Source organism: Rhinolophus sinicus, linkage group LG05, assembly GCF_036562045.2.
Source record: "Rhinolophus sinicus isolate RSC01 linkage group LG05, ASM3656204v1, whole genome shotgun sequence".
In the NCBI taxonomy this organism is placed as follows: Eukaryota; Metazoa; Chordata; class Mammalia; order Chiroptera; family Rhinolophidae; genus Rhinolophus; species Rhinolophus sinicus.
The window spans coordinates 79,218,108-79,231,259 of NC_133755.1; the positions used below are offsets into that span (position 1 = coordinate 79,218,108).

The 13,152-nt window shown below is 51.2% G+C and overlaps 2 protein-coding genes across 3 annotated transcripts; both read left to right on the forward strand.

Moving 5' to 3' along the window:
* Nucleotides 1–6,162: 6,162 nt before the first annotated feature.
* LTA (lymphotoxin alpha) lies at nucleotides 6,163–8,310 on the forward strand. Of its 2 annotated transcripts, none has more exons than XM_019715503.2 (4): nucleotides 6,163–6,338; nucleotides 6,737–6,844; nucleotides 6,930–7,035; nucleotides 7,285–8,310. In XM_019715503.2, the coding sequence occupies exons 2-4, from the start codon at nucleotides 6,746–6,748 to the stop codon at nucleotides 7,695–7,697; spliced, it is 618 nt and encodes a 205-aa protein (XP_019571062.1). In that variant the 5' UTR covers nucleotides 6,163–6,338; nucleotides 6,737–6,745; the 3' UTR covers nucleotides 7,698–8,310. The 2 variants fall into 2 exon arrangements, with proteins under 2 accessions (XP_019571062.1, XP_074190084.1); XM_074333983.1 differs by lacking the exon at nucleotides 6,163–6,338 and adding an exon at nucleotides 6,427–6,454.
* A 1,292-nt stretch (nucleotides 8,311–9,602) lies between these two features.
* Nucleotides 9,603–12,320, forward strand: TNF (tumor necrosis factor). The gene is made up of 4 exons (XM_019715502.2): nucleotides 9,603–9,959; nucleotides 10,543–10,588; nucleotides 10,758–10,805; nucleotides 11,131–12,320. Exons 1-4 carry the CDS (start codon nucleotides 9,774–9,776, stop codon nucleotides 11,550–11,552), a joined length of 702 nt encoding a protein of 233 aa, XP_019571061.1. The 5' UTR covers nucleotides 9,603–9,773; the 3' UTR covers nucleotides 11,553–12,320.
* The last annotated feature ends 832 nt before the right edge of the window (nucleotides 12,321–13,152 follow it).

Sequence of the window (13,152 nt, forward strand, 5' to 3'; positions counted from 1 at the left end):
AGCACTTGCAGTCCAATAAGACAATTTACAAGTATACATTTAACAACTACACCTGCTTAGGGGAGTAAAGTGCCCAGAGAAGGCCCGCTGAGATAGAGGTGCTAGCACACCACTCAGATGGAGATTTCTAGCAAGCAGGTGTGGAGGTCGAGAGGAAAGTTTGGGCTGGAGAGAGAGATTTGGGCATCACTCCTCTCCCAATGGAGGATGAGCCTCTGATTAGACAGGATTCCCAAAAGACAGGGTGACCAGAGGGGCCCTGAGGATGCTCAAAGGAAGAGGAACCAAAAAAGGAGAGAGGTCGGGGGACAGTGAGAGAAGTAGGGCGGGGGGGGGGGGGGGGGGGGGCGTGCCAAGCAGAGCCTGGGCGGCCATGATGATGCTTCAAAGCTTCAAACGCATCTAGTAGGTGAGGGTTGAAAAGATCCTTTGGGTTCAGGAACTAGATGATTACAAATTTCGAGAGAACAGTTTCCACTTAGCAGAGGGGCAGAAATCACTTTACATAGGTTGAGGAATGAGTGGGAGGTGAAGAAAAGGAGATAGTGGGTACAAAGTCACAGAATGGTGAATATGGAAGATAACTAAGAATTGTCTCTAGTTCAACCCACGAATTTGACAGATGAGGAAAATTTTACCAGTTCCCAAAAATGTAGTTAAGGGGGTTAGTCTCTTGAAACATGACACAGGAGAGGAAGATGAGAGATGGAATGGACATTTGAGGGAGAAAGAGTCCAGAGAGGGATTTTCTATTTTCAAGAAAAAAACTTGAATATGTAAAATGTGCATGAAGAGAGAAAGATACTGAAAACACAGGAACGAGGGGAAAGAATATAGTAAAGACAGTGGAAGTGGAACCAGAGTACTAAGGATCAGCCTTGGAGAGAAGGAAGAGTACTTCTCTGAATCAAGAAGAAAGAATAGAGCAAACATAAAGTGAAAGGAAAAGAAGGAAGTAAGGAGCTCTACCTTAGACGGCCTTAAGCTCAGAAAAATAGATGCCAACATCATCAAAGGAGAGTGAAGAGGTGGGGTGGAAAGTCCTGGAAACTTAGCATATCACCTGCAGTACCGACAGGGAATCGCCGAGAAGGACTGAGAAACACTGAGGGTGTCAGGTTAGCTGGTCATGATTAGCAGCAGGCCTCTGATGGTGACATGATCCTGCAATGCTTGGCAGCCTGGAAGAAAGACTCAAGAATGAGACCACTGAGTTTACCCAAATCAAATTGTTCAATATCATGGTAGAACATCCGGTAGGTAAGGGATTCTACAGTTGAAGCACTGAGAGGCCAGAGTGTGAGACTCATCTGTGTGGTTTGAAGTCTCTGAAGATGGTGGCGGGGGATGAGATATGGAGAAAAACTGAGCTAGATAGTCAAGTTGTTAAGACTGTGGTGGAGATGTTGGTGGAGAAGATTGTGTTGTGTAGACAGAAAGAGCACGGCAAACGCAAAAGGCATGGGCTTCAAGAGAGGAGGAGGAGGTCATGATGGTGCAGGGGGAGACGGGAGCAGTGGCCTCTCCTCTGCCCCCGCCCAGTGATGGGGCAGAAGAAAGCAGGCTTCAGCAAAGAGGGAAGGAGCATCGTAAGGAGAAAGCCAGCTTCCAAGTACCAGAGGAAGATGCTGGTAAAATTGAAACAGATGATTCGAATATAAGAGGAGTTTCATAGGATATGGTGAAATGGATTGGTAGAAGTCTCCTTGTGGAGTAGGGAAACTAATCCAGGGAGAGTGGATTAGTAGGCAACTCTCCCAGTGAGAGTTCAGGAGAAGACAAAGTCTTTCTGAGGGTTTTGCTTCTGGAAGCAGGAGGTTGCTGCTTCTGGAATTTACAATGGAAGATACATGGTGTTTATTATGAGGAGAAACATAAATCCTTAACAGAGATCTTCGGGGGACGCACAAGATGACGTATCTCTTCCAGTCCCGTGGCTGAAAACACCTACCTCATGCTGACAACTCCCAGTGTTGTCTCCACCTCTGAACTTGCCTCTGAAATCCAGACTCATATAGCCAGCTACCAAGTGACATCTCCACTTGGATGTCTGTCCAATGGATTAAGACTTAACATATCCAAAATTGAACTTCTGCTTCTCCGACCCCTTAACATTCTCTATCTCTCCCAGTCTCCCCATCTTCCACCCCGATCCCCCATCCATCGAATCCATCATCTTGTCCTGTCAATTCTACCCTTGAAATATATCCCAAATTTGTTTACTTTTCTCCATCATCATGGCTGCCACCATCTTCTCTCCAGGATTATGCCAACTGCCTCCTAACTGGTATCCCTGCCCTCAATTTTGCCTCCTACATGCCAGTCTAAACACAGGAGCCATAGTAATCTTCCATTACTGCTAAAACATATTAATAAATCCAATCACCTCCACCTCACACCTCTCTCTCTCTCGCTCTCTCGCTCTCTCGCTCTGGTGTGCGCGCGCGCACACACACACACACACACACACACACACACACTGACACCCTCCAGAGACTCCCATGTTGAATAAAACCCAGATGCTCTGCCCTACACGGGGCCTGGCCCTGCTCTCCTCTCTGACCTCACATCCCACCCCACTCCACCTTGCTCTCTCCTCCAGCCTGCTGCTCCCTTCTGCTCCTTGACAGCCCTAGCGGGTGGCTACCTTCTGGCCCACACAGTAGCTGTTCCCTTCGCCTGGAATGCTTCTCCTTCAAACCTTCACCTAGTCACTCTCATGTGGGTCTCAGCGTAATTACCACTTACTCAGAGAGGACTTTCCTGCCCACCGAGCCTAAAGTAGTCCCCGCCACTCTTATCACATGCCCTGTCTTACTTCCTCACAGCGCTGCTTACTGATTTCTCAGGGTGTCGCTTTCCGCCTGGCCTCACTAGGATGTACGCTCCGTGAGCGTCTAACATGTGTGCCACCATATCCCTCCAGCCAGATTCGAGCCCGGGACACAGTGGGGCTCCATAAACACTTACTAAATGGAGGGTTGGGTGAACAACAGGGTAAAACAGGCTAAAGCTCAACTTTGGTGTGTGGCTCAGATTGGACTCACATTTAGAGTCAGGTTTAACGACAGGGTTAGGAATGGCGATCTGTTGGTTTCAAAATTAGCTCTAGAGACAGGGCTGGGTTAGTTTAGAGGGTAAGTTTGTTTTGTGGTTCATTTATTGGGATGTGTTTTAGATTTGATGTTGCAGTTGAGTTTGAGTTGTGATTTGGGTTGAGGTTAAATTTTGCTTAGGGTCAAAGTTGGTATTAAATCCCAATTTTGGTTTTGAGGCTACGTTTGGGTTTGAAGCTAATGTCATTTCAGCCTCATCAGAGGCTTCAGAGATTTCACTAGTTTCTCCACAGAGACCACTGTGGAGACTGTATTTCCCTGAGTTTGGGGCACAAGACTCCAGTCAGCACCACTCCCACTCAGGGAAAGCCCCAAACCAACTGCTGGCCACCCCAAGAAAGAAACCGAATTTCACACAACCTCCGAAACTGAGATTGAAACCAAGATTGGCCCCTCTCAAGGAGCACCCTTCAGCACCTCACACACCCGTGACATCGAGCCTCGGCCTGGTTCTCGCCCTTCCTTCCTCTCTGTACCTCATGTCTCCCCATCACTCCTTCTCACCTTCCCCTTTTTGTCCCTCAACACCCCAGTCTTTCTCTCTGACCTCAGCTTCTCCCTTTCTCTGTTTCTCACTGTTAATTGCAACACCTTTTAATATTTTTATGTAGCTGAGGTCTCTGTTCATCAGCTCCTACTGTGAGAGAGGCAGAAAGAGGCAACAGGAAGAAAAAAGGACCCCCAGAGAAAGAGGGACACAGAGAAAAGGAAAGGAGCAGGGACCGAGAGGGAAACCAACAGTGACACAAGAGACAGTGAGGTTACAAGAATAAGAAGCCAAGATACAGACCAAGATATTGAAAAGAGGCATTTCCTCCTTTTACTTCATCACATCTGATCAGCCACCAACACCTGTATATTTTGTCTAGAAATTCTCTCCTCCCTTCCGTTCTCCTGCTCCTGCCTCAGTATAAATGTAGGCTCTTGTCACCTACTTGCTAGGTTACTGCAAAACCCTCCTAACTGGTCTCCACACTTGTGGTTTCCCCCCCAGCCCTCCGTCTCCCATACTCCAACCCACTCTTCTTGTAGCTGCCAGACTCACTTTTCTAATATACCAATCTGGGTAGGACCCTCTCTCACTTAAAAAATCTGGCAGCTTTCTATTATAATTAGAAAGAAACACAAACTTCTGTTCTTGGCTTCAAACCTTCAGAATGTGTTCTCAGCGTACCTCCAAGCCTCGTCTCTTTTCCTTCTATTTGCACCCAATTGCACATCTCAGCACACTTCATACTATCTTTTACTTCCAGTCTTTGCACATACTGTTCCCTCCGTCTGGGACACTCCTCCCCATCTTTGCCTCAATACTTAATGCCTGTATCACCTCTCCCCCAAGTCCAATGGTTTTTCTCTGGGATGCCATAAGACCACTGCCATGGAACTTATCACACTTTATTGTAATTATCTGATAACTTTCCTGCCTCCCACACTGGTCTTTGAGCTCCCAGAGGTCAGGAGACTGTCTTTCACATCTGTATCCTGAAAGCCTTGTGCAAGGTATTAATAAATGTTTGTGGAACAGACAGAAAGCTGAAGAGATGGGCTCAGAATGAAAATAAATAAGAAATAAGACTGGTAAGGCGTGGGAGACAAAGTGGCAGGGCTTCAAGTCGGGGAGGAAAACAGGAGAAACAGCCCTTACACATCCTGAATGCTCCGTAGGAGCCACAGGACGCCAAGGCCCCCAGGCACTTTGGGCCAGAGGAGAGCAGCAATGTGCCTAACGCGAGAGGGGGGATTCAGCCTCCAACACCATCATCAGCACCAGCTCCAAAACCCTCCAGATGAAAGCGTAACATTAGTAAGAGTAATCATTGTTTTCTCGATCTTATGTTACACAAATAAAATCATCTTTAGAAACCGTGCTTTTTTTTTTAAACCTGCAACTTACAAGCTAAGTAAAAACTGGCTCAAGTTCAAGAATGTGCATATCAAACCAGAAACAAACCAAATACTCATCAACAGAAGAATGGATAAATAGATCATATTCACACAATAGACTATTACATCACCATGAAAAAAACCCACTACTGATAACGCACAGCACAGCCATCCTTTGGCGCTCAAACACAATCTGCTGCATGAAGGAAGGCAAACGCAAATGAGCACATTCTGTGTGATTCCATTTATCTGAAGCTCAAAAGCAGGAAAAACTAATCTCTGGTGATAGAGGTCAGAAAGTGGTTGGTTATCTTTGGAGGCTATCAGCCAGGAGGGGGCATGACAGAACCTTCTGGAGACCTGAAAAATATGCTGAGCTGGGTGTTGGCTACATGGCTATAAACAGACGGACAAGTTCCTCAGGCTGTCCTGTTAGATGTGCACCTCGCTGCCTCTAAGTCACACATCAAATAACGGGGGGATCCTTAATTGTTTTAAAACAGTGTATTGGCTCTACAAATGGAGCTTCAAGACAATCAGCCTAGCTGCCACTTCCTTGATCCTGGAATGTGTTTGTTTCGGGTTCTGTAAATCTGATCTGCGGGGGCCACTGAAGGGCAGGCTGAGGAGGAGGACATCCTTCAGGAATGAGATGCAGCCTTATCACACATGGGAGCACGGCATCCTCTCTGGGCAGGGGGACCCTAACACTCACCTTCCAAACCAGGACACTTTTAGAGGGGGCGCTGGGAATATTTTCACCAGGGCAACACGCATAAACCATGATGTCCCTGGCAAGGGGATAGACAATGAAACTTCTTGATCTGAAACCTGCCAGACAACCTGGAAAGTGTACATCCTGGGACAAGTGTGACTTGAGCCAGTTTGGACAAGGCCTGGGGTTATGAGGAGGAAACAGGCACAGAAAGAAGCCTGTAATCAGCCAAGGGCACTAAGGTATTATATATAATCGCTCTTCAGGGAACCAAGCCTCTAGCCCACACCCCAGCTGCTTGCCCCCCATCCCGTCTCCCCCGAATTTACTGTCCCTTCTCTGGAACTCCTAAGCCTGACCCCACTCCCTAGCCCTCCCAGCCCACAATTCCTCTGACCCCACACCTTTTCCCAGAACTCAGTCGTCTGAGCCCCCAGCCTGCGGTTCTCTCCTAGGCCTCAGCCTTTCCTGCCTTCGGCTGAAACAGCAGCATCTTCTAAGCCCTGGGGGCTTCCCCGGGCCCCAGCCCCGGCCTAGAACCCGCCTGCTGCCTGCCACGCTGCCACTGCCGCTTCCTCTATAAAGGGACCCAAGCGTCCGGGCCCAGGGGCCCCACACAGCAGGTGAGACTCCAGCCCCATCTCTTTGGGCTGCCCCGGTGGTGGACTCTCTCCCTGGTCTTCAGCCCCTGGGCCTGTGCTCAGCCCCTCCTACACCTTCTGCCTGGGCTTGGGCCTTGGTGGGTTTGGTTTTGGTTTGTTCCCTTCTCTCTGCCTCTCCACCTGTCAGTCTCTTTCTCTCTGTCTCTGTCGCACGTTCTCTGCCCTGATACCACTCTGTTCCCTTTCCGTTTCTGTTTGTCTTTCTGTCTCCCCCTGCTCACCTCGGGATTTCCCTGACTGCAACATGTCCCCTTCTCTGTCTGTCACCGTGTCTCTCGTGGTGGCTGTCTCCTCAGGCAGGGGGCCTGTCTTCCGCAGTGCGCCCCGCCCCGACCCGCTCACCGGCTCTCTCCCTGCAGGTTCTCCCCATGACACCACCTGGACGTCTCTATCTCCTGAGGGTGTGTGGCACCCCCCTCCTCCTCCTCCTTCTGGGGTTGGTGCTGGCCCTGCCGCCTGAGGCCCAGGTGAGGCAGCAGGAAAATGAGGGGTGCAGGATGGCCCAGCCAAACCTTGGGCCCTAGAGCCCCCTTCAACTCTGTTCTCCCCTAGGGGCTCCCTGGTATTGGCTTCTCACCCTCAGCTGCCCGGATTGCCCATCAGCACCCCCAGAAGCACTTCGCACAGGGCACCCACAAACCTGCCGCTCACCTTGTTGGTAAACATCCGCCCGCCCTCCCAGACACGTAACCTCCAGCCCTCCCACCGCCTGCCTTCAGGGACCCAAGTACCTACCTACTCCATCTCTCCCACCACTTTCCCCACCCTCCAAAACAGAGGCTCCCACTCCCTCCTGCCCTCCCAACAATCTCCCAGGAACTCAGTCTAGTACCTGCTGTTCAAACCTCTTGCCCCCAGGCCCTTGACCGACTGACACCCCCCCCCCCAACCCAATGGCTCTTCCTAGGAGACCCCGGCTCCCAGAACTCGCTGCGCTGGAGAGCAAACACGGATCGTGCCTTCCTCCGCCATGGCTTCTCTTTGAGCAACAATTCCCTCCTGGTCCCCACCAGTGGCCTCTACTTCGTCTACTCCCAGGTGGTCTTCTCCGGGGAAGGCTGCTTCCCCAAGGCCACCCCCAGCCCTCTCTACCTGGCCCACGAGGTCCAGCTCTTCTCCTCCCAGTACCCCTTCCACGTGTCTCTCCTCAGCGCTCAGAAGTCCGTGTGCCCAGGGCCTCAGGGACCGTGGGTGCACTCGGTGTACCAGGGAGCTGTGTTCCTGCTCACCCAGGGAGACCAGCTATCCACTCACACAGATGGCATTTACCACCTGCTCCTCAGTCCCAGTAGTGTCTTCTTTGGAGCCTTCGCTCTGTAGAAAAATCCAGAAAGCAAAAATTGGTTTCAAGGCCTTCTCCCCATTTTGCCCCCATCTTGACCATTTCAAGGGTCACCACACCGTTCCTTTGGCCATTCCCACAGTCTCAAGTCTCCCCACTCACATCTCCTGGAGCTTCCAAAGAAGGATCCGAGGCAACCCAGGAGACCCACCTCCTGAACCGGATGCTCAGCTGAGGACTTCAGGCTGCCTGAAGATGCCCACCCAGAGCTCTTCCTCTGTGCTGTCAGCCCAGGGGGCTTCACCCTGGACATGCAGAGGGAGCAGACCTGTGGAGAGTTTGGGTGGATGGCTTGAGGCAGGGAGGGAGATTATTTATGAAGGGAAAATTAAATTATTTATTTATGGAGAATGGAGAGAAGGGAATAATAGAGGAACATCAGAAGAGAGAGATAATGTGCCCAAGAGATGAAGATGAGAGGGCATTGGCACAAAGATGACCTATCGAGAGAGAAAACTAGTGGGTCTGAGGGACCGAGGGGCTCTAGAAGGAAGTGAAAGTCTCTGAAGAGCCAGCCACTGCTTGACTAGACACCCCACGAGGCAAATTCTGCACCCTCGATGAAGCCCAATAAACCATTTTTCTCTGAAATGCTGTCTGCCTATGTCTGTCTGTCTGGGAGGGGAGAATTTCCCAGGTCTCTCTAAGAAATGGAGGGAGGACAGAGGCCTCAGAGCTGCAGGAACTATGGCTGTATAAGGGAATAAAAGGCCTAAGGAGGTCCGGGTGGGAGATGTAGCAGACTTACAGGGAAGAGGCAGCCAGGACCCTCGGGGAACCAAAGGATAAACTGAGAAGACAAAGGAAAAACGCGGTCCAAGCCTTGGAGGGGCGGAGGTCAGGGGACCCCTGGCAGATATGGCCACATGTAGAGGCTCTGAGCAATGGGGGTTACAGGAGGCCTCTGGAGACAGGTGACCACATCAAAGGGTCCTCAGGACTATGAGGAGGGAGCACGGGGTCCCCTGGAAGAGCTGGCAGTGCAGGGGGAAATGTGGGGTACATCTGAGGGGGCACAGCTACGCACAGGGTCTCTGAGGGCTGGGGCTATCTCCAGGAATCAAAGGGTGGGGGAGTTCTTTGGGGATGCATAGCCACATGTGGGGGCTCTGAGAGGTGGGAGCCTCCTGAAAAAATCAGGGCCTCGAGTTCCCTTGGAAGCCAAGACTGAAACCAGCACTGAGTCCCTGGTCAAAATGAAAGGAGAAGGCCGGCCCTGGTGGGGTTTGTGAATTCCCAGGGTTGCTTTCACTCCCTCTGGGGCTGTCCCAGGCTTGTCCCTGCTACTCCTCCCTCAAGGCCTTCCCGAGGCCCCATCCACGCACCCAGGCTCAGGCTCCCCTTCCCCAGTGCTTTCTCCTCCCACCTCCAAGGACCCAAACACATGTCTCAGGATCCAGTACAGCTTCACCCAATTTTCTTCCCATGGGGGACTCAGCTTTCTGAAGCCCCTCCCACTTCTAGTTCTGCCCCTGTGTGAGTCCCGTCTGGAAATCAGAGGGAAACAGGCCACAGACCTGGTCCTCAAAAGGAATGGAGACAATGGGAATTGGGGGGCAGAGGAGAACTGGGGTCCAGCCCTCAGGGTCCTACATTCACAGCAGCAACTGGCCCAGGAAGCCCCCTCAGAATCCAAGTGGGGCGGGTAGGAAGTATCCTTGATGCCTGGGTGTCCCCAACTTTCCAAACTCCCGCCCCCACGATGGAGAAGAAACCGAGACAGAAGGTATAGGCTCACTACCGCTTCCTCCAGATGAGCTCATGGGTTTCTCCACCAAGGAAGTTTTCCGCTGGTTGAATGAAAGCCTTTCCCCGCCCTCCTCTCCCCAGGCGTATAAATGCAGCTGTCTGCACAGCCAGCCAGCAGAAGCTCCCCAGCGAGGACACCAGGGGACCAACCAGGAGAGAAAGAAGCAACTCCAGACTCCCCTGGAAATAATCTCAGAGGACACAGCCCCCAGAGAAGCAGCTGGGCGATTCTCTCCCTCTAATACACACTGCACCAGGGCTCCACCATCTCCCAGCTGGACTTGAGCCCCTCTGGAAAGGACACCATGAGCACTGAAAGCATGATCCGGGACGTGGAGCTGGCTGAGGAGGCGCTCCCCAAGAAGGCAGGGGGCCCCCAGGGCTTCAGACGGTGCTTGTGCCTCAGCCTCTTCTCCTTCCTGCTCGTGGCAGGAGCTACCACACTCTTCTGCCTGCTGCACTTCGGGGTGATCGGCCCCCAGAGGGAAGAGGTGAGTGCCTCACCAGACCTGCCTCATTCTCCCACCCAGAGGGAAATGTGGGGGGAGAGAGTGTGTGAGATGGGGTGGGGGGAAGAGGTGTGCTGATGGGGAGAGGTGGGGAGGGGAAATGTGGAGAAAGATGGGGAGGCAGAAAGAGAGGTAGAGAGAGATCATGGAAGAGAGAGAAGGATGGAGAGATACAGTGTCTGTCACATGGAAGGTGCTCTCTCAATATTTGTTGAATCAGTGAATGAAACAATGAATGAACAAGCAAGCAGATAAACATATAAAGAGAGATGTGTAGAGAGATGTGGGGTGTGGGTAGAGAGATGGGGAAAAAATAAGTGGTATGAATAAAGATGGTAAAATAGAATGAGATATGGGAGATATGAAAAGATGAAAAAAGGGTGTCTGGCATGTGGAAGGCACTCAATGAAAAATTGTTAAATGGATGGATGAATGAATAAATGGATAAGTGGAGAGAGAAAACTAGACACATCAGACAGAGAGTACAAACTAGATAAGCAGCCAGTCTCTTTCTCTTCTAGGGGTCACTTGCTCTGATACTAATCCTCTTTCTTCTCTCCAACAGTTCCCAGCTGACCTCCAGTTCATCAACCCTCTGGCCCACACGCTTGGTAAGTGTCTGTGAAACCTCTCTCCTACTTCTGGGTTTGGGTGGAGTGGGGGTTCGTCCTGGAAATTTAGAATTGTGGTTTTGGGGGGTGAGGAATGGAGGTCAAAGTAGCAGGATATTTTCTTGGAAGCTTAAGGGTCTCACCTTTTTCTTTCCTTTTTCTTCCTCAGGAGTGTCTTCTCGAACCCCGAGTGACAAGCCCGTTGCCCACGTTGTAGGTAAGAGTTCTGAGGATGAGTCTAGGGGGGAAGAAGCAGACATGCTGTGGAGGGATGGGAAGTGGGGCTGGACCCAGGCTGAGTGTAGACAGATCTTGGAGACAGTGTGAAAAGGACTCACTGAACTCAAAGAAAGGGTGGAGGAGCAGCACAGGACTTGAGGGGGACACTCGGAACCTCAAGGCCAGATGGGATGTGGGAAGACAGACAGAGGGGAGAGGAACCGGATGTGGGGGGTGGGAAGAACTTGAAGGCCAGGATGTGGAGAGTGGAACTGACAGGGTGGCACGGACTCACCTCTCCCTCCCTTTCTTCCTCCCTCCAGCAAACCCCCAAACCGAGGGACAGCTCAAGTGGCTGAGCCGGCGTGCCAATGCCCTCTTGACCAATGGCATGTTACTGACAGACAACCAGCTGGTGGTGCCTCTGGACGGGCTGTACCTCATCTACTCCCAGGTCCTCTTCAAGGGTCAAGGCTGTCCTCAAAGCCATGTGCTCCTCACCCACACCGTCAGCCGCTTCGCTGTCTCCTACCAGTCCAAGGTCAACCTCCTGTCTGCCATCAAGAGCCCTTGCCAGAGGGAGACCGCAGAGGGGGCTGAGGCCAAACCATGGTACGAGCCCATCTACCTGGGAGGGGTCTTCCAGCTGGAGAAGGGTGATCGACTCAGCGCTGAGATCAACCTGCCCGAGTACCTCGATGTTGCCGAACCCGGGCAGGTCTACTTTGGGATCATTGCCTTGTGAGGGAGCAGGGTGTCTACCCTCACCCACCTTAGTCCATTTATTATCCACTCCTTCAGACCCCCTCATCCCCTTCTGGTTTAGGAAGGGAGTTAGGGGCTCGGGTTGGCCACCAAGCTTAGAACTTTCAACAACACTTAGAAACCTAGGGTGCACAGATATGTGGCCTGGACAATGGGGCACTGGCCACTACCAAGCATTCAAACTGGGGCTTCCAGAATGCAATCGGGGTCTCAGGTTTGGATCCCTGAACACAACCAGAGATGCCTGAAATGTGGAGGCCAGAGAACCTTAGTTCTGGCCAGAACACTTCAAACATCCCTTGAGAAGATCTTACCTAGAACTTGACATGAGTTGGCCTCCGGCCTCCCTTTTCTTCAAATGTTTCCTGACTCTTCCTTGAGATGGAGAGCCCAGCCCCTCCCCTACAGGGCTCGCTCCCTCTATTTATGTTTGCACTTGTAATTATTTATTATTTATTTATTATTTATTTATTTACTGATGACAATATTTATTTGAGGGAGACCCAACGCAGAGGCTGCCTTGGCTCAGAGATGTTTTCTGTGAAAACGGAGCTGAACTCTAGGCCATTCCCACCTGGCCTCTGGTCTCTGTGCTTCCTTTTGCTTATGTTTTTAAAAAATATTTATGTGATCAAGTTGTCTAAATAATGTTGATTTGGTGACTGACTGTCGCTACATCGCTGAACCTCTGCTCCCCAGGGGAGTTGTATCTGTAACCGCCCTACTGGTCAGTGGCGAGAAATAAAGTGTGCTTAGAAAAGAAACATGGTCTCTTTCTAGGAGTTAATTCTGCATTGACCTCTACTTGGGGGTGGGAGGCCACTCCCTGAAATCCTCTCTCCACCGGGCTTAAGATCCCTGGACCCAGTCCCCACGCCATAGATGGCTGGGGCTTAGGAGATCCTACATAAAACAGAGCCCGGTACAATATGCCCCTCCCCCAGGAAACTGGAGCCTGAACCTAATTACCTCTGCCTCGGGGCTGGGAATTTCCAACTCTGGGAATTCCAATCCAAGCTGGGGAAGTCCTGCAGCTCAGGTGCTCAGGTGCTCAGGTGAGATTTCCGGCTGTTGTGGCCTGTGAGAGAGAGCCCGGGAGGAGCCACGTTCTCTGGTACCTGAATCATAGCCAAGGAACTTCCAGACACCCAGATATCTGGGCTCCAAATCACCAGATCCAGGGCCCCCCAGCCAACCCTGTCGTAACTGTGCAACCTAAACCAGTCACCGAACCTCATCTATTAAATGGAGATAGGAACACCCACCACAGTGGAGCCACAAAACAGGAGACATAAACTACCTCAGAGCACCTAGCATAGCACTTGGCATGGTAGGTACTCAGTGAATTCTGGCTTTTTTCCTTTATCCAGACCCCAGCCATTCTGTCCCCTTCCATCTTTCAGTGGGTGGAATTGAAAAGATGGAAGAAAAACAACCTAGGAATAAGATATGGGTGAAGGGTCCACATGCCAGCATGGTTTCACTGATTTTCTTGGCCAATGATGAGAGGAGGGACGTGAGGTGGGTGAATCAGAAAGAGAAAAGCACACCCTGTAAGCGGCTCTTCTGGACACAGAGTC

Bases quoted from the DNA above. Each gene is read 5' to 3' on its own strand.
- LTA (XM_019715503.2), top strand. From the start codon at position 6,746: ATGACACCACCTGGACGTCTCTATCTCCTGAGGGTGTGTGGCACCCCC. The intron at 6,845-6,929 runs GTGAGGCAGCAG...GTTCTCCCCTAG, and splicing joins CCCTGCCGCCTGAGGCCCAG to GGGCTCCCTGGTATTGGCTT. The intron at 7,036-7,284 runs GTAAACATCCGC...GGCTCTTCCTAG, and splicing joins ACCTGCCGCTCACCTTGTTG to GAGACCCCGGCTCCCAGAAC.
- TNF (XM_019715502.2), top strand. From the start codon at position 9,774: ATGAGCACTGAAAGCATGATCCGGGACGTGGAGCTGGCTGAGGAGGCG. The intron at 9,960-10,542 runs GTGAGTGCCTCA...TCTCTCCAACAG, and splicing joins TCGGCCCCCAGAGGGAAGAG to TTCCCAGCTGACCTCCAGTT. The intron at 10,806-11,130 runs GTAAGAGTTCTG...TCCTCCCTCCAG, and splicing joins GCCCGTTGCCCACGTTGTAG to CAAACCCCCAAACCGAGGGA.